The sequence below is a fragment of the Halichoerus grypus genome, chromosome 5, assembly GCF_964656455.1.
Source record: "Halichoerus grypus chromosome 5, mHalGry1.hap1.1, whole genome shotgun sequence".
Taxonomy (NCBI): Eukaryota; Metazoa; Chordata; class Mammalia; order Carnivora; family Phocidae; genus Halichoerus; species Halichoerus grypus.
The window spans coordinates 150,289,793-150,308,808 of NC_135716.1; the positions used below are offsets into that span (position 1 = coordinate 150,289,793).

At 35.5% G+C, this 19,016-nt stretch overlaps 1 protein-coding gene across 5 annotated transcripts in view; it reads left to right on the forward strand.

The window, feature by feature from the left end:
- SPATA6 (spermatogenesis associated 6) overlaps positions 1 to 17,728 on the forward strand; it is a 147,758-nt gene extending 130,030 nt beyond the window's left edge. For 3 of the 5 annotated variants that reach the window (XM_036106601.2, XM_036106602.2, XM_036106606.2), the window contains exon 13: positions 2,733 to 17,728. In XM_036106601.2, coding sequence (XP_035962494.1) covers positions 2,733 to 2,913 — 181 coding nt within the window. In that variant the 3' untranslated portion in view covers positions 2,914 to 17,728. The remainder of the gene's footprint in view (positions 1 to 2,732) is intronic. The other 2 variants (XM_036106608.2, XM_036106610.2) reach the window with 1 other exon arrangement.
- The last annotated feature ends 1,288 nt before the right edge of the window (positions 17,729 to 19,016 follow it).

The window sequence follows — 19,016 nt, forward strand, 5'->3', positions numbered from 1 at the left end:
AGTTCATGACTTGTTGCAAAACAAGTCAACAAATAAACAAAAAACAACCAACCAAGCAAAACACAACATGGTGGGATTCCTAAAGTAGTATGAAGGGAACACAGGCAAATGTGGGGACCTAGGCTGGTAGATACGGTTGCAGAGGCACAAAAGATGTAGAAATGTTTCTGTTAATATATTTGTGAGTATGTGATTTCCCTATCATTTGACTCAAACTGTCAAAAAAAAAAAGTTGTAAGTGACAACAGGAGTTAAGCTTGGTGAAAAAAATCTATGAAATCAGAAATTGTATTCAGTGGCTAGACTATTTCTTCAGCAAAGCTAATGAAAGAAATGTAACTATATCAAAGCAAGTGCACTGAGACTTGGCTAAGGCCTTTTGAACAATTTTAAATATTATACTGACATTATTAGAAATTGTCTTAATTATCCCTCCTTAACTGAATGGACAAGATAGAAGTAATGATAATCATGTTTTAAGACACCTTTGTTATCCCAGAGACTACCATTTTCAAAATTTTCCAGTGTGAAAGAGGCAGCACCAAGTGTAAAGAAAGTTTGACAGGATCTAGTAAATATTACTAGAAAATATGAGGTAAAATTTCATCTTAGCAAAGCCATGAGGAAGTAGAGAGACCTCTTGTCATGGTTCACAAAAGTGAATTTTGAAAAACATATCACATATATTACTTGTAACGGGGATATATTTAAGGTTTGTGCGTCCTAAGTAATAATAATAATGATAATAATATAATAAATGAATACCCATTTACTCACCATCCAACTTAATAGAACATTAGCCATACCTCCAAAGCCACCTTATGCTCTGAAATTGCATCTCTTTCCATGGAGATAGCTGTTATTATAGCTTTTCTATTAATCCTTTTTTCTTTATAGTTATACCACACGTGAATCTATCCTTCAGCAATAAGTTGTTAAATTTTCCTTGTTTTAGACTTACATAAATGTAAGTATAACTGTGTATTGTTTGGAATTTGCTATTTTTCCACTCTGTTGGTTTTTCAGTTTCATCCACATTGATGCATGTGGCTATAGATCATTAATTTTCCCTGCTGCATATTATATCATTGTATGCACATACCATTTTATGCATATCTGATCTAACATAGATGGATATTTAGGTAGCTTCCAGTCCTTAGCTTTTTTACAAAGGGTATCGTTATGAACATGTCTGTACATGTCTCCTGGTACATATGTGTAAGAATTTTGCTGGGGTACCCAGGAGTGGGATTACTGGCTTGAAATTGCATATTCAACCTTATTGGGTTATGCCAAACTCTTCCAAAGTGAGTGTATAATTGTTCTCATGACTTTACATCCTCACTGACACCATGTCAAGCTCCAAGAATGATAACCCAGCCTACTCCATGCCTTTTTTTGTGATCTCTTTTATTGTGTTCAGGTGTTAGGTTGACTTCAGGTCAAATAGCAAATTCTTCTTACAGATATACGGCCCTAAGAGTTTCTGTTTCACAATTGACAGTAGAGGTAACATCATTGGACTGATAAGTCAAGGAGGAAATTGTTTGAAGTGAGATTCCAAATGTATGAATAAAATATTTGTGGCATTTAATAACCAGAACATACAGTTTTATATGACACAAACTTCGTAATCTCTAACATGCCTTGAGAGTCTTATCTATAACAAGTAATTAATTTCTTGAAGTAGGTCAGTTATTTATTAAAAAAATAAAATAAACTCAGTCCTTGAAAAAGTCAACATTTTGTTTCTAGCAAGTAATATATTAAGCCCAGAACTTAATATTTATGATAGTAAAATTGTAACTTTGGTATGTTTTTTAAAGTACTATCAAACCTTTAAAAGGAGTTGCCTTTTCTTCTCTATTCTCATTATAATTAGCCTAGTCCTGGTCTGTTTCATAGTTTCCTATCCATTCTCTCTTTTTTCTTCAAGACCCTCAAAATTGGATCCCTGTCACTTCAAATACAGACTTTTTTGCCTTGTTTTCCATTTTCCAGAAGTGGTTCACATTCAGGCTAATTCTTAGCTACTCCTTCTTGAGGACAATAGCAGTGTGCCATAGCGGAAGGGGCCTCAAGGCCACAGACATGGTATCTCTTTCTCTTCTGCCAGTCACTAGCTGAGTGGCGTAGGCAAGTCGACTTCACTGAGCCTCAGTTTCCACAGCTACCAACTTCAGAGCATCCTCAGATTTTTAGATATCTATAAAATACCTAGTAGTTTAGTGCCTCGTGGTTAATAACTTCTGTGTGCAGAGTAAGCACTGTACCATATACTTTACACATATTGTCTTTGATTTTTAAAACAATAGTGCAGAAAATACAGTAAAGGAAGCTGAGACTCAGGATGATTAAATAAATTGCCCCAGGGTTCACAGCTTATAAAGGATTGAGCTGTTACTCAGTTCCGTGTCTGCCTGACTTGAGAGGCCCAGAGCTCTCATGACTGGCCTTCCCACAGCATTTGCGCCCTGCTTTTACCACATCACACACATCTCCCTTCTCTGAATTCTTCATAACTCTCTCTCTCAGACACAATTTTCATTTTACTGTTTTGTAATAGTTTCATATAAATAGGGTCACTCTCTGAAGGCACAGACCTTATTGTCTTTTATTTCTCACAGCCCAGAGTATCACATACCCATAAAGTACTCAGTAATATTTGATTTATATAATACTACCTTTCATTGAGTTTCACCAGTTTTAATATTTTATATCCTTTTTTATAGCTCATTTCAGCGGCCACGTGGCACTCTCCATTTGGATGATGGTGAATACTGGTCCAACAGGGCAGCCTCTTATAAAGGAAAATCCCACCGACCCATCTTTGAGAACAGCATGGACAAGATGTACAGGAACTTGTACAAAAAGGCCTGTAGTTCTGTTTCGCATACACAGGAAAGCTTCTGAGACCACCCATGATAAACTGTATGGGTGTCTGTGTCAACTTCTCAATGAAAATGTTTGATGTGATCAATATCTGTATTCTTTTTTTTTTTTAGCAGGTGATTCTGGGTACAGTAGTTAAATGTGAATAAGTTTATTGCTTCAAATGGTAAATTATCATAGGCAGTCCTTTTTTTTTTTTAATCACAGAAGAGAGTGCTGTATTCCAAAAGTCAAAGCTCTGCACCACAATCACAACTTCCAGTCTGATTATGAGCAGGATGTTCTGCCACATGTATCTCATATCTCCATCTACAAATCCAAGAATAGATTCTCTCTAGAAATGGTCTTCAGCCTTAATCACCTTGTGATTTTCTTTTCATCTGCTTGATTGGTTATCTTGTCTAAGATTAATATGAACTCCTTTTTCTTGGTAATGGGCAAAACAATAAATAGTACAGAAATGAATTTCCTAAGTTTAAACCCTGTTTTGACTAGTATTTTCTACTTATTTATCCCCCCTAAAAAAGGTTACTTGTACTTCTTAGCTAATAAGAAATAGGTGTTTTTAAAGTTTATATAATCATTCACTTCCTCTTCTGTCAAAGAACTAAGTTACCTACAATATGGTTAGCTAGAAATAGCAGTGGCCATGTGTGACCCAAAATGTGAATAACTGATTTTTAAAAATAGAATTCTTTGCATGATCTTAAGGCCATATCTTTTGGTGCAACCAGAATCAGAACATAGTTTTCGTTAGTAAGCATGTAGAAAGTCAGAAAGAATAAAGGGATTATATTGTAATTTTAAATTCTTTGGAGTTTTCATAGGTGTACCGAATGGCCCAGGAAAGTAGTATCTTTTTTTAATTATTATGTTAGTCACCATACAGTACATCATTAGTTTTTGATGTAGTGTTCATGATTCATTGGAAAGTAGTATCTTTACTTAAAGGACACTTGGAACCATAAAGAGGAGTAAAATATTATACAGAATGCTTTGTACTGGAAAATCCGATAGTTGATAAAATTAGCTCCTCTCCACCCGCCTTATCCATACCTGAGAGGCCAGTGAGTCTTTGGAGATATGAAGAAATCCGTCACCTCATATTTACCAGAGTAAGTGGAGGGAAAGCAAAGAATAGAAAATAAGCAAACTTGGCTTACAAGCTTGAAGAGTTGACTATGAGGTGCTGTTCTCTCATTGACTGTACCTTTGGTTAATTCTACAGTTATGATTTAAAAAGAAAAAAAAATGAACTCCATTTAAGTTGAAATTAACATGTAAAATTGAGTGACATGTTTTTGTATTAAGAGAAAATATGTAATACTTGTTATCTAATAATAGGATTTTTAAACTCCATGTTAAGAGTGTTCTGGTATGACAATCAGTAATGTGTGGGAACGTGTATCAGAGAAAGGGGCCAGGAGGCCTAGGCTCTGCCGTTCTCCCGCTGAGTCTCTTTAACTCTCTGGGCCTGACTTTCCTCAGCTATCACATGGAGAGAATGAAGTGGATCAGCATTTCCCGAACCGTATTCTGTGGATTTCTATTTTAAGAGATGGCTGTAGGAATGTAGATACAGGAGTTTCATTAGTCATATAAGTTGAGGAAAATCTATACACTAGATTCACACTCCCGAACTTAGAGAGTCACAGGTAGGATGGCAGGAACGAAAGGCAGTGCTATTGATCCTGGAACAGCCGTTCCAAACGGGCTGTCCGGGCAAACTGGTGTGTATGGCTGATAAAGTCATAGTCAACCCTAGCCTGGTGGGGCACTGAGAAATCCTGGCATACACCTGTTTCGCTCTAGCATCTGGTCTGGAGTCTGACACATAGTGCTCATTAAATATTTTTTGAATTAGCCCAGAATTTCCTAAAGTGAGTGTGTAGCAATATTTGTCATTACGGCCATCGTTCCCCTTCCATCCCACCCCCTCAGCTCCCCACACTCCCTTTCAAATGTGCCGTCCTCGGATACATGTAGACACCAGTCAGGGAAATAGGACACTATACAATCACTGAGTTACCCTCTGGCTGTAAGTTGTAGGATGATGTTTTATACAATGAGCTTTTGAAGGTCAACGTTGACTAATGCTTTTTTTTTTAACAAAAAATATTATCAGTGAAACTTAGTATGTTTTGTTTTTATTTTTGTTTTACATGTGGAAACAAATGAAAAATTCTTCCATTTAAAAGGTCCTGCTTGGTGAAAAGAACAATTTTGAACTTCAAAGAAAATTTCACTGTCATAGAAAATCTCCTGAGTGAATAACTACATCAAAAGTTACCTATTACACCTATTTCTGCCATTGGCTATACAAAGACCACAAAAAATGGGTCTCAGAGGGGAACTTCAGAATATGATATTCGGAAAGATATTTTCCTGTGTATTACATTTGACTTCTCTCTGAAGGATCAGGTGCAAATTTCCAGATATGTAGTGTATTAGCTAAGTGTCTATTTCCATTTCCTGGGGGAAGAAGTGGTCTTTGTTGCTATCCCTAAGTATTACTATAAAATCTTATGTTATGTTATTTTTAAGGAGTAAAACCTTTAAATACTAATAGTTGTCTTTTCTCATTGTAAGAAGCAGAAAGATGTAATTATTACAATTCTTACAATGAAGCAGAAAGATGTAGCTATTTCCTTAGCCTTTTAAAAATATTTCTTACAATCTAGTAATAGTTATTAGACTTAATATGAAAGATAAATTGATCTTACTTCTTCCTTTTAAGGTATTTTTGTCCTTTAAATAAAAAAAAAAAAAACCCTGGGAATTTCAGGAAGAAAGATGTCAATTCAACTAAGAAAAAAGACGTGTGATTGGACAGAGAGTGAGGTCTTCATGGTCCCACCATTAGCTATACAACCTTGTTCAAGTCATTTATCCTTCTTGGAGCTCAGTTTTCTTATCTATAAGGTGATGAAGGGGTTAATTTAGAAGGGTCTTTTAATGTTCCAACATTTCTATAATTGTATAATTGATTAAGATGGAAGATAAACAAGTTCTAGGAAGCAGAGTTGTATTGTAACTTCAAAGATTAAGCCCCTGATTAAAAATCTGGAGCAGATAGAGCATTCTCATTATTGTCTTCATTTTCCAGTAATAGCTTTATTGAGATAAAACTCATATACTGTAAAGTTTACCCTTTAAAAGTATACAGTTGCATGGTTTTTAGTATATTCACAGAGTTGTGCAGCTATAACCACTAGCTAATTATAAAATATTTCATGACTCCAGAAAGAAATCCTGAACCCATCAGCAATCACTCCCCATTCCCTTCTGCCCTCACCTCCGGGCAACCAGCAGTCTGCTTTCTGTCTCTGTGCCTGTTCTGGTGTTTCACATAAATGGGATCATACAGTACGTGATCTTTGGTGTCTGGCTTCTTTGACTTAGCATAATGTTTTCATAGTTCATCTGTGTTGTAATGCACATCAGTACTTTATTCCTTTGATGATTAAGTAATATTCATAATGTGGATGTGCAACAGTCAGTTGATGAGCATTTTTATTATTTCCCTTTTGTGATATTATGAAAAGAACTGGCATGAATATTTGTGTATGAGTTTTTGTGAGAACATATCTTTTCATTTCTTTCAAGTGTAAACCTAGAGGTGGAATTGCTGAGTCATATGGAAACACTATGTTTGACATTTTGAGGAACAGCCAAACTGTTTTTCAAAGTGACCCCACCATTTTACAATTTTTGTGTTTTTTAAATTTTACCTTAGGATCTTAGGCTAGTTATACATTTAAGCATCATCCACCCATTCGTCACATGTTTATTGAGCACTGTATTAGATATAGAGGGTATAAATTTGTTAAATGTACCTTCCCACAAGTGTGAAGAGTCGACTGAAAAAAACAACAGTGTATTTCAACATTTACAGTGGTTTGGTAACTTCTTCAGTGGACGACTACAGGAATGGGGATAGAGCATTGTAGCTTGGTGCAGAATTTGCAAAAGCATGAAAATGGGGGAGAGCATGGATGTTCAGGAAACTCCCAAGTGCTTTCACTGGAGATGGTGTGCAGGGATGCAAAAGCTTTGGGAGGATGTGTTGAATGCAATAAGAGAACTGCAAAGAGAATGACAGGCCTGGAGTAGCATTGGAAGAGATGACCTTTGAGATGGACATTGAAAGATGGGAACGACTTTTGAGAAAAGGAAACCAAGATGGAGTAAACAAATATTGATCAGGTTTTATGAGGGTAGAGGTGGGATAGAGGGAAATATCTAGTAATCAGTTAAAAATAAAGATCTAGAACTTTGGAGAAGTCAAAAGTAGAAAATGGATTTTTGGAATCAGATAAAAATAATGAAGTGAGAGAAAAACAAATGAAAGCTCTCTGCTGTTCTTGTCCTAATTTGTACATGACCATTGTAGACGCCCTGACAGGAGTGAACCTCAAGCAATTGCACTTTTTGCTTATTGTTGAGGCCTTGGTGGTTAGCATGTTAGAGAGCCACCCTTTTAGAAATTAGGAATAATAATAGAATTATAGTCCCATTATAATTAGGAAAATAGCTAGAAATTCATGTACAAAATGAAGAGGTAAGAGAGGAAACCCATTTTTTTGTTATGAGTTATTATGAGTATATTATTTATCTCTGAGTGATACACTTAGTTTAATAATATAAAGTTTCTTAGACAACCAGAACTGGTAAATATTCATCCATTTGTCAAATATTATTGAAGGTCTTCTCTGTTCCAGGCAATCTGCACAGCACTGACTAAGCATCCAGAGATAAACAAAAACACAGTTCCTGACCTGAGTTTGTGGGGGGGAGACTGACATTTACTTATTACAGTGAGAAAAGTACTGTAATAGATGATAGAAATGCTATAAAGATGAAACGGAAGTCCTAATTAATTCTTAAAGGTGTCATATACCTCAGAAATTAGTAATTAATGATAACTGAAATTAGCTGGTATTCTATCTAGATGGCCTGGATATCATAAGCCTTAGAAAATCACTAGAATTTTTAAAGTAGGAAGGAAATAACCCAAAACAGAACAGATATGAGTGTATATGCTGCCACACCTACCTTGTTCTCTACAGGTTAATATTAGTTAAGTCCTTATTCTCTTTACCAAAAATAACTCTACTTTTGAGGGAAAAAAGGTGTGTGTGTGAGTGTGTGTATAAGATATTCAAGAAAGTACATTTTGCTGTATTTCTATAGATCACCTCCGCAAAAGTGTACTGAACATGAGTTAGTGAAATAAATCAGGTTCTTGAACCCAAGGAGCTCATTTTGACTATTGATGGAGGGTCAGACAAATAATGATAGTATAGTGTCCATGGGTTTCCTTACTTTTACTCTTTTCTAGCTCAGGAGTATTTCCTCATCTTTGTGTTTCCAGCACCACAATCTGGGCATATCTTTATTATAGCACTTAACAAACTGAGTTATCAATGCCTTTCTTGTGTGTCTTTTTCTGCTGGTCTAGGGCCCTGTTTACTTCTGTATCTGTGGCACAGAGTAGATGTACAATGTTTGTTGAATGACTGCATGAAAGAAGAATACATGAAGGGTCACTAAAAACAATACAAAGCCTAACTATCTGGACATAAGAAATAAGAAGACCTGATAAGACTTGCTTTCAGCTAGTTTATCTATACCGGTAGCCAAAAGCGAAAACAAAGGAGAAGATAAGAGAGAAATCCTAGTTGTACCATGGTCCTCAAGAAGAAAGAAATGGCTCATCAGTTGAGAGAGTTAGTGTTTATGTAGTGCAATCTATTTTTTCAAAAAAGTACTCTCAAATTAAGAAAAAAGAAATCATATGATGGCCTGTCTTTTTGTCTGTCTGTTACTCGACTCACCAACTGAGATGTACAGCGTTCAGGTGACGAGGGTCAGCTCCTACTCTGTTGCTGCAAGGGGTGATAAGTACAGGGGAGGCAGTGGACCAAGCAAGCAATTGCCTGCAATTGTTTCCAGCATATTCTATTCCAATGGAGTTTAATTAAATCCCTTCTATGAAATGCAAATTTCATGGTTCCCAAGAACAGCCTAAAATGTTCTTTCCCAATGTTATATGTTTTGTCATTCACAAAGCAGTACATTTTTGACTGAAGGATTGAAAAATTCTCCATCTTCTATCCTTCAGATGTAACTAAGCTACTCAATCTAGAAACTGTGGCGCTCATGATTAATTAAGAGTTAGCATATTAAGTAAGGTATTTATATGAATATTTAAGCAAAACTGTCTCAATGAAATAGTTTTTTTAAACTAATATCTTAAACCTTAGTGTGTTGCATTCAAGTTATGCTAATTGAAGTAAATGAACCTGATGGAAGAGAATGCACTCTGCTCTAATTTGTATACTATATGAATGTTTGCAGAGTATTTGGGGGTGGGGTGGTAAGGGTAATTTTTTGGTTTTTTACTTCTCGTCCCCATCTAAGCGTCATCTTTAAAGTTCTTAAAACAAGGGAATTAAAGTAATACTTATTTAGGGCCACCATCTGTACTTGGTGATTTACATACATTATATTATTTGATCTTCCCAACAACCCTGTGAGCTAGGGTAGGTATAAGTAATCTCAGTTTTACAGACTAGATAACCAAGGATCAAACTGCTATGATTGGCTAGTGATGAACACAGCCAGTATGTGGTAAAGCTCAAATTTGAATCTAAACCCAATTCTGCCTCTCAACAAGTAAGTGGTTACAAAAACTCAGCTTATTACAGTTAATAACATTTTTAAATGGTGGGGCTAGTGTCTCTTCAGAAAACTGTTGTAGATTATGACCCCAATTTGATTAACACTGCAGTAAAACCTAGGGCAAATTTCCAACATCCAAACACTAATAGTGAATAAAGAGATAATTTCATGAGCTAAGGTAGAAGTTGGTAGAAGTGTATGAAAGGAGCATCACTGGAGATTTATTTTAACCCAAGATTTCATGGTAACCAGAGTTGATGTATGGGATAGTTCCAGGTAAAAAGACAATGTGCTTTCTGTGGAGCACTAGTTACCCTCTTTGAATGAGTAACTACATTCAAACATCACTAACATTTCTCTTTTTTAAAATAGCTTTATTGAGGTATAATTGATATACAAAGAACTGCACCTCTTTAATATGTACAGTTTGATAAGTTTGGACCTATGCAAACACCTGTGATACTGTCATCACAATCAAGGTAATAGACGTGTTCAACACATTCCAGTTTCCTCGTGGCCCTTTCTTTATGTGTTAACTATAGACACCATGCCATACAGTAGTTCTTTAGGACTTAGTCATCTTAGAGAACTGAAACTTTGTTATTATTAACAAAGATATTATCCAGATACCTGGTTTGCAAATATTTTCTCCCATTCCATAGGTTGCCTTTTTCATTCTGTTGTTTCCTTTACCATGCAGACGATTTTTAATTTGACATGGTTCCACTTGTCTATTTTTACTTTTGTTTCCTTTGCTTTTGGTGTGATATCTAAGATATCATTGCCAAGACCAATGTCAAGAAGCTTTTTCCCTGTTTTCTATTAAGAGTTTTACAGTTTCAGGTCTTAGGTTTAAATCTTTGATCCACCTTTTTTGTGTGTGTATGGTGTAAGGTAGGAACTTCCTTCATTTCTGCATGTGGATATCCAGTTTTCCCAGCACCACTTATTGAAGAAACTGTCCTTTCCCCATTGTGTGTTCTTGGCACCCTTGTCAAAGATCAGTTGACTATATATGTGTTGCTTTATGTCTGGGTTCTCCATTCCATTGCTATAGGTCTGTCTTTATGTCAGTGTCATAATATTTTAATTACTGTAGCTTTGTAATTTAGTTTGAAATCAGGAAGTGTGATGCCTCCAGCTTCTTTGTTCTTTCTTAAGATCACTTCAGCTATTCTGGGCCTAAAGGTTCCATATGAATTTTATGATGATTATTCTATTTCTGTAAAAAAATGCCATTAGGATTTTCATGGATATAGCAATAAATTTGTAGATCACTTTGGGTGGTATGGACATTTTAACAAGTCACATGGTAACCAAAAACATACACAAAAAAAACATATAGAAGATACGCAAAATACAAAGAGAAAGGAATAAAGCATACCCCTACCAAAAATCAACAAAACACAAAGGAAGACAACAAGAGAGGAATAAAGGAACAAAAGAACTACAATACAGAAAACAACAAAATGGCAAAGTAAGTCCTTTCCTATCAACAATTACCTTAAACGTAAATGTATTAAACTCTTGAATCAAAAGACATAGAATGGCTGAGTGGACAGTAAAACAAGACCCAACTATATGCTATCTACAACAGACCCTCTTTATATTTAAGGACACAGTCAGGCTAAAAGTGAAAGAATGGAAATATGGTATTCCAAGCAAATACTAAATAAAATAGAGCATAGGTGGCTCTATTAATATCAGAAAAAAAAATAGTCTTTAAGTCAAAAACTGTCACAAGCATCACTATATTTCTGTTGCCGAAGTTTAAAGATGTTTAGTGTATGATATAGTTCAGAAATAAGGTGAGAGAAAACCTTTAATGTTTTTGAACATATGTAATAGAATTGAGAGTAAGTATTCTATTGGAGACTTTTATCAATGAAACTCATTATGCACTGGAGTTTTTGTGTTTTTTAGTAAAATTAGTGATCTATGCAAACAAAGGAAGGATTTATATATATAGCTTTTCAGAAAGTTCTACTTCCAGGAGATGGACACCAACATTGCGTAGTAGAAAAAGCACTTTCTCCACAACTTTTCTGAACCTCATTTTTTCTACCTGTGAAATAATAAATATTGCCCTCCATTCCTCAGAGAAGTGTTAGAAATAAATAGGAAAAACAAGTGTGGAGATTCTTTGACATATATGAAGCGCTATCATAACTGCTTTTTGGAAATGATCTGGGAAAATGAATTTGCAATTTCAAAAATATTCCATCTAGCACAATAGCAATGCTGTTGGTTTTAAAGTTGAACAGACCTCAGATTTCTTTCTCTGATTTTGTCACCTCTGGGTTACTTAACTTCTCTGAACTTGTATTCTCACTTGTAAAATGGAAGATATTTTCATAGAGTTATAACCATTTATTTTTTAAGTAATCTCCATGCCCAATGTGGAGCTCAAACTCACAACCCCAAGACTGAGTCACATGCTCTACTGACTGAGCCAGCCAGGTGCCCCTAGTTGTTATGATAATTTAAAGAGTAAATGCCTGTAGAGCACCTCATACAATGCATGGTGTTCAATAAAGAGTAACTATAATAACTAAAATTCCAAGCCAATATAAAGGTAGTATTTTGAAAAATCTTGATCTGATTGGAGAGCAAAAATTGAATATGAGCTATGTGAATAAATGCAAAAAATATTCAAAAATATTTTAAGACATGAAACCACATTACTCAGATTTTTGGTATAACTTTCAGATTTACTAGTTACTTAATTTATGTAGGTTGTACAGCATATGGAAAGAGCCATATATACCTGGGTTTGAATTCTGTACTGTGGTGCTATCTGGAGGTATTAAACCTTATTTTTATTATTAATAAAATGGGAATGATACCTATCTGGGATAGTTATTATGAAGAATACATTAGGTAAATGAGGCAAATATTTTAGGTAAATGATGCAAAGTGACTAGCATTGTACTTGACGAGCAGTAGATTCTCAAAAATGATTTAGTTCCTTTTCCCTGTCATTAGTTTCATTGTTTTGTGCATAAATCCACCCAGGCATAGACAGCTGCCTAAGCAGCATTATTTCTATTTTTAAAAATCCTATTAACCTTGTATACAAGTGTGCATTTTGGTAAAGGTTTTATGTGGCTTTTACAAGTGAAACTAAACACATGACTTCAGTCTCTGACAATATTGTCCATTTCAACTCTGTAGGTTCTCTTACTTGTGAAGGTATTATTTTTGAAATAAAAATAAATTTAGTTTGAGTGTATGTCCTATAAAACCAGTTTTGATCCTTGGAGGTTTATTTTCTCCTTCATTTGTTTTAGAATTAGCACAGATATGTTTTATAAATTAACCACATACGTATTTTTCAACTTGGGGGATGTTAGAGGTAGAACTTAGAGTAAATTACCCTAATTCAACAGAAGTAGCCAGATGAACATCTCTATAGCTCTTAAGAATTTGTAATGAATGTGATTGAGCACTTACCTTTTTGAGAAGACACACTGTCTGATACCAGAGAGGTGTATGTATACACACACATACGCATGCACACATGCATACATATACATACACCCTTCTTAAGAAGACCAATCTCAGGTTCACCAGGTAATTCTTTAGAAATTTTAGATTTAAAATTTTTTAATTACAAAGGTTTCCTTTAGAGATCTCAACATAAGAGATAAACAAAGTAAAATTCTAAATATACTTAAATATTTTTGGAAATTGCTGGCTAGTGAATATTTTAGCTGTTGATCTTACTGCATATGAATTACCCACTGCCCAGAAAAATAGTCTTGTGGCTAGATACACAGTCTCTGGAATCATGCGGCTACATTTGCAATTCCACCTCAATCACCTAATACTGTGTTACCTTAGAAAAGTTAACTGATTTCTTTACATCTTAGTTTTCTCATCTGTAAAATGAAGATAAAATTACCAATCTCATGGGGTCATTATGAAGATTAAATTAGTTAACAAATATAAAGGGCTTAAAACATGCCTAGCACATGGTAAGGGCTCTGTAAATGATATTTACAATGATGATAATGATGATGTAGCTAACTATGGAACTCATCTGAAACATGTTTTCTGAAACATTACTTAGTAGAGCTTCCTTCTGCCTGTTTTTAATAATATGTTGCTGTTAAATAAAAAGTTATATTGAAAAGAATCTACCACTGGACATGAACATATTTAAAATATTTCACATTTTCCTAAAGGATAGAAAAAATATGCTATTCTGATTCTTCTTTGTGGTCCAGCAGTTGTTCACATATGATATATTCCTACAACTGTGCTGCATAAAGAATGTGTTTTGGCATAGAAACTGCATAATTTGGAGAGGTTTTTCTTGATAATCTTAAACAAAAACAGTCAAACTCATTTCAGTTCCACTGGAAACCCAGGGGGGGAAATGTTTTTGCCAAATGAGAAACAAAGATGCCAGCTTTTGAATTAGGAAGTATTTTCAAGTGTTTGTGTTGGGAAAATGGAAAAAAAAAAAATTTGACTTCAGTGAATTTTTATCTACCAAACAGTCAAAGCCTTGGAAAACTATTTCCACTAAACTTTTACGATAAATAATAGCTTGTATTTTATGTAGCCTGTTATCGTTTTCACACATTTTTATGTATTATTGTATCTCCCCATAGCATGTTTATGAATTAGGTAGGGCTGGGATGATAATGCCCATTTTTGGCAAATGAAAAGACTCAGGTTTGGGTTAAGCGTCTCTTGTAGTGCACAGTGGAAGTGGAAGAGGCTGAATTAGGATTTAAGCCCAGATACTAGTGTTCTCTTATAAATATCCTATAGAACTTTTCCCCACTATTGTTTGATTTTCCTTAAGTATTGGATTTAATATTAGACTTTAAGAGAGATTTGATTCATTTGTACTTTTGGAGAAGGCCTGTTGTCCCTTATTCAGATTTGTTTATATGTTGGTGAATATCTGCAAATATTTGCCTTTCCTGCTCCCTAATCTGCTTTTACCTGTTGGCCAATTCACCTGCTTATTATCACACCTCTGTTCCCTTGAACAGCAAGGGAAATTAAATTAGCCAACTTGTAACTTGTTAGCAGGTCTACTAAAAAGTTCTGTGGGATTTAAAGAATTCAGTGATCTAGTTACCATGAATAATTAGAAATTATCATAATTTGGAAATAACTTTTCCTTAGGTATAGGATTCAGAAGTAGAATATCTGAGACATACCTAATATTCATCTCAGTAGTGGAATATGCATGACAATATGCATGACAATATAGTCAAAAGCTGGTGAAACTTTTTTTTAAAATATTTTATTTATTTATTTGTCAGAGAGCACAAGCAGGGGGAGTAGCAGGCAGAGGGAGAAGCAGGCTTCCTGCTGAGCAGGGAGCCCGATTCAGGACTCGATCCCAGGACCCTGGGATCATGACCTGAGCCGAAGGCAGACACTTAACCTACTGAGCCACCCAGGCATCCCGCTGGTGAAACTTTTGGTTATGTTCCAGTTCAGTGGTTCCAAATCCTGACTGATCAGAATCACCTTAAAAATAGTTTCCTCATCTCAGTCTTTGGAGATCCAGATGCAGTAAATTTAACTATTTTTAAGAGTCTCTTTAGGTGATTGTGATGCTTGCCCAGGTTGGAGGGTCTCGCACCTATTCACCTATTCCTCTGTAGTAAGAGTTGCATGCTCTACCAACTGAGCCAGCCAAGCACCCCCCTCCTCCTTTTAAAATGTTTTCATTTTGCTAACCTCTTCATCATCTGAATGGTTTGTTTGTTTGTTTGTTTGTTTGTTTGTTTGTTTTTAGGCACAAAATGTTTTGAGCTCCAAGAAGGAAAAAGGCTGGCTCTCGATTCCTATATGAATGATACACCTTTTGGGTTATCCATGGCTAACTTTTAAATACCAGGTTTTTTTCTCCCTTCATCTAAAGAGTTAGCAAGGTCATTCATTTATCTATGTATGCATTAGCAAAAGCATTGGATACCTACTGTGAACTAGTTATTGTGAGTGGCATTGGACAAATATAAGTAAGATACATCTTGACCTCTCACAAACACATTATAAACACAGCATGTTCTAAAATGTGAAGTGTAGTGGAAACACACAATATAAATAGATGAAAGAGATGTTTGGGTAGGTGCTTTAGGAGCATGAAAGAGGAAGCCATTAATGAGTAAAGGAAGACATTGCAAAGGAATACCCTTTTATCTCAGTCATTTAATGGATGATTTTATCGGAAGAGGAGAGGCAGGGCATCAGAACTTGCAGGGGCATGAAAAAAGCACAGCATATTCGGGACCTGCAGGAAGTTTAGTATGGTGAGCGTATAAGGGTCCATGGTAAAATTGGGGCCCAAGATGAAGATGAGATGTATATGGAAATCACATCAAGGCCCTTCTTCCTATGCTTTACTAGAGATTGTGAATTGTGTCCTCGTACCAGAAAAGATCGTTAGGTGCTTAAATAATGCCATTTCCTTCTCCTAGTATCATTAAGCAGATGTAGCTGACATCCCAAAGGCCATAAGACAGACAAGAGTCAGGGTTTTGTAGTCTGTTTTTCTGGCTGTTTTCATCTTTCAGCTTATTTATTGCACTTGCACGGTAAACACTATAGATGACAAAAAAAAAATAAATAATTCTCAAACGTTCCCACTGAATTTTCAGTCTACTTTAGCAGATGGCATAAATACTTGTAAAGATCACAATAAGAGATATCACAAAGGAATCTATAATTGCTGAAGAGTCCATCAATAGTAAGAGTTCAAAAGATGGAGGAACCGGTGCCCTTGCTCTGAAAAGGCTTCATGAATACAGAGGAGGGATGTGAGTTCAGCCTGAAGGATGGGTCGGGTTGGAAGAGGTAGGAAAGGAGAAAAGTCTGTAAGTGGGAAAATACTGAGCAGCAGCAGGACGGTGTGGAAATGAAGGTTAAATACTGTTTGGGGGCAGCATTTGGTCACTTGCCTGGAGCTAGAGTTTGTGCAGGGAGAACATCAGTAAATAGTGGCAATAAATAAACGTGTCTTCTACATGAAACGAAGTCTTCAGAAAACCTAGTAAGAAAGGCTATTGCTGAATTTACTTTTGGTCCATCTTAAAGATCTCACATAAAACTCTTCAGCTGAACTTTAAAAAATAAGTATTTTGTAATAGAAGAGCATTTTCTGGCATCAAGACAATTTCAAACACTAAAGTCATTGCCAGAGATTTTTCAGCTTAAACTCATGCTGTTTAAATGCATTAGAAAGAGATTTAGATAGCCTTTTGTTTAATTTAGGCTTTTTTTTTCAAGGAAAAAATAGAAAAGTCTAACCATTGACCCTGTGCACACAGAGAGAGCATAATTGTTACATCTTCAATCTGTTCGATGCCTGCGTGTGGTTCATTGTTTGCCTATAGCCAGTGAACTTTAGGAATAATTCCTCCTTGCCTCAGACAAGAATAAAACTATCCCGGTAAGGGCCACCATTGCTCAGGCATCAGAGATTAATATAAAAACATTTTCTGATAAACTTAGAACATTTTCTAGGTAGATATTTCAGCTTTAACTGGACTTCTCAAACATTATTTCCTGATTTTAAAAAAGCAGTACTGCATAAAAATTAGATTTATAGAAGTATTTGCTCACATAAAAGTAAAAATTTGAGATAACTTGGTAATATTTTTGTATGTTCTATTGTGATATTCTATGCAATTTCTACAAAGTTGTTAGTTTTTTACAAATATTGTATCTTACTACAATGTTAATACGTACACTTTAATTTTTCTAAAATGATGCATAATTGTATTTTTAATGGTTATCTAACATTGCACTGATATACTCTGAAGCAATTTAACCATTCCTTTATGGTTGGACACATAGGTTGTTTCTCAGTAGTATGTGTCTGTTACACATTTAAACTGAGGAGAAACGTGTTTGCACCAAAGGCAGGTTATTATGGTCTACTTACGCAATGTGCGAGCAGAAAATAGATGACAGAAGGGTTGTTCTTCCCTCCTTGTTTGTTTGTACCAGAACACTCTATTATTTACATACATTTTAGCCTCTGTGCCATTTTCAGAAGCTTTATTTGTCTCACTTACTTTTTGGTTTGGGTAAGGCTTAAATAGAAAATCCATCTGTGAAGCATATTGTATATTCACATTGAAGGCTAAAAATCCATTTTTAATTAAAACTTTATTCAGCACTCATGGTTCACTTTGTCCTGTTTTTATTATGAAACACTTCAGTCTTCTTCCTCAAACACATATGTCTTGTACATTTCAAGATGTTCCTCGTTGCTCATGTGGAACTAGCTGCTTTATGTGTCAGCTCACTGCCATATGTTCCGGCTGTTCATTTTGCTTCCTTTCTGGCATTTGTGTAGGCAACATCTTGTATGTAATGCAAGTTCATTTCATTCCCTTCGCTTTTATAAAACTTGTCAGAAGGTAAAATAGCAAACTGGAAACACTGAATGATTCTCTGGCTTGTTAGGTTATACATGAGTATAAAGGACGTAGCCTTTCTTAAGTTCCTAATGTTTGTAAGATATGAAGAGAAAATGTGTCCAGTTAGACCTGAAGTCTTGCCAGATGTGAATAATTAAAATTAAGGTATGATTGATGCTACTTGGCAAAGACACACATTATATAAATTGCAATTCTTTATATTGATTATTAAACCAAATGTGAAGACTGTAAAGGGAAGGAAGCATAAAAATCAGAATATCCTTTTTATCTTCAGCAACACACCATCATGCTCTCATCTGAAGTCTCTTTGTAGGATTGTCCACACCATGTAAATGATTTTTAAGGTGGCGGGGGGGAGGGAGGGAGAGGAGCAGGAGAAAGCGATGGAGAGAGAGAGAATCTTAAGCAGACTCCACGCCCAGCACAGAGCCCAACATGGGGCTCAATCTCATGACGCTGAGATCATGACTTGAGCCGAAATCACAACTGACTGAGCCACCCAGGCGCCCCTCCATGTAAATGATTTTTGAGATAAATTGTGTTGTACTTCGAGTTAAGTATATTGAGATGAACTAATTTAAAAAGTAGTGATGTTTAAGTTAAATCTGAATTAGAAAAGGCAGTGATATCTGATGGTATTAGAAAGTTTGCCTTTAAAAGAAAATTATGTCAGGATGGGCTTTACATTCTCTAAACCTCAGCTACTTGAACCCTAATGAGTTCTGAATATTTGAATTTCTCAAATAGTTCTGTTATACTTCCATTAAAATATTTGTTCTTTTAACTATTGACTGCAGTATCTAAACCTATCATGTATTTCCTAACCTCCTTGAACTAGAAGATAGTATATTCTAATGCGTTCATGATGATTCTGGCTCACCAGTATGAACAGCAGGTATTGTATCGGCCCGCACGGACGCAGGGCTATTGAGGTGGAGGGGAGCCTTTGTGGCCCGCAGTGACTGCCTCCACGTGATTACGGCTCTTCGTTTTGTTTTATTTTTAGCATTGATGCTGCTTTGG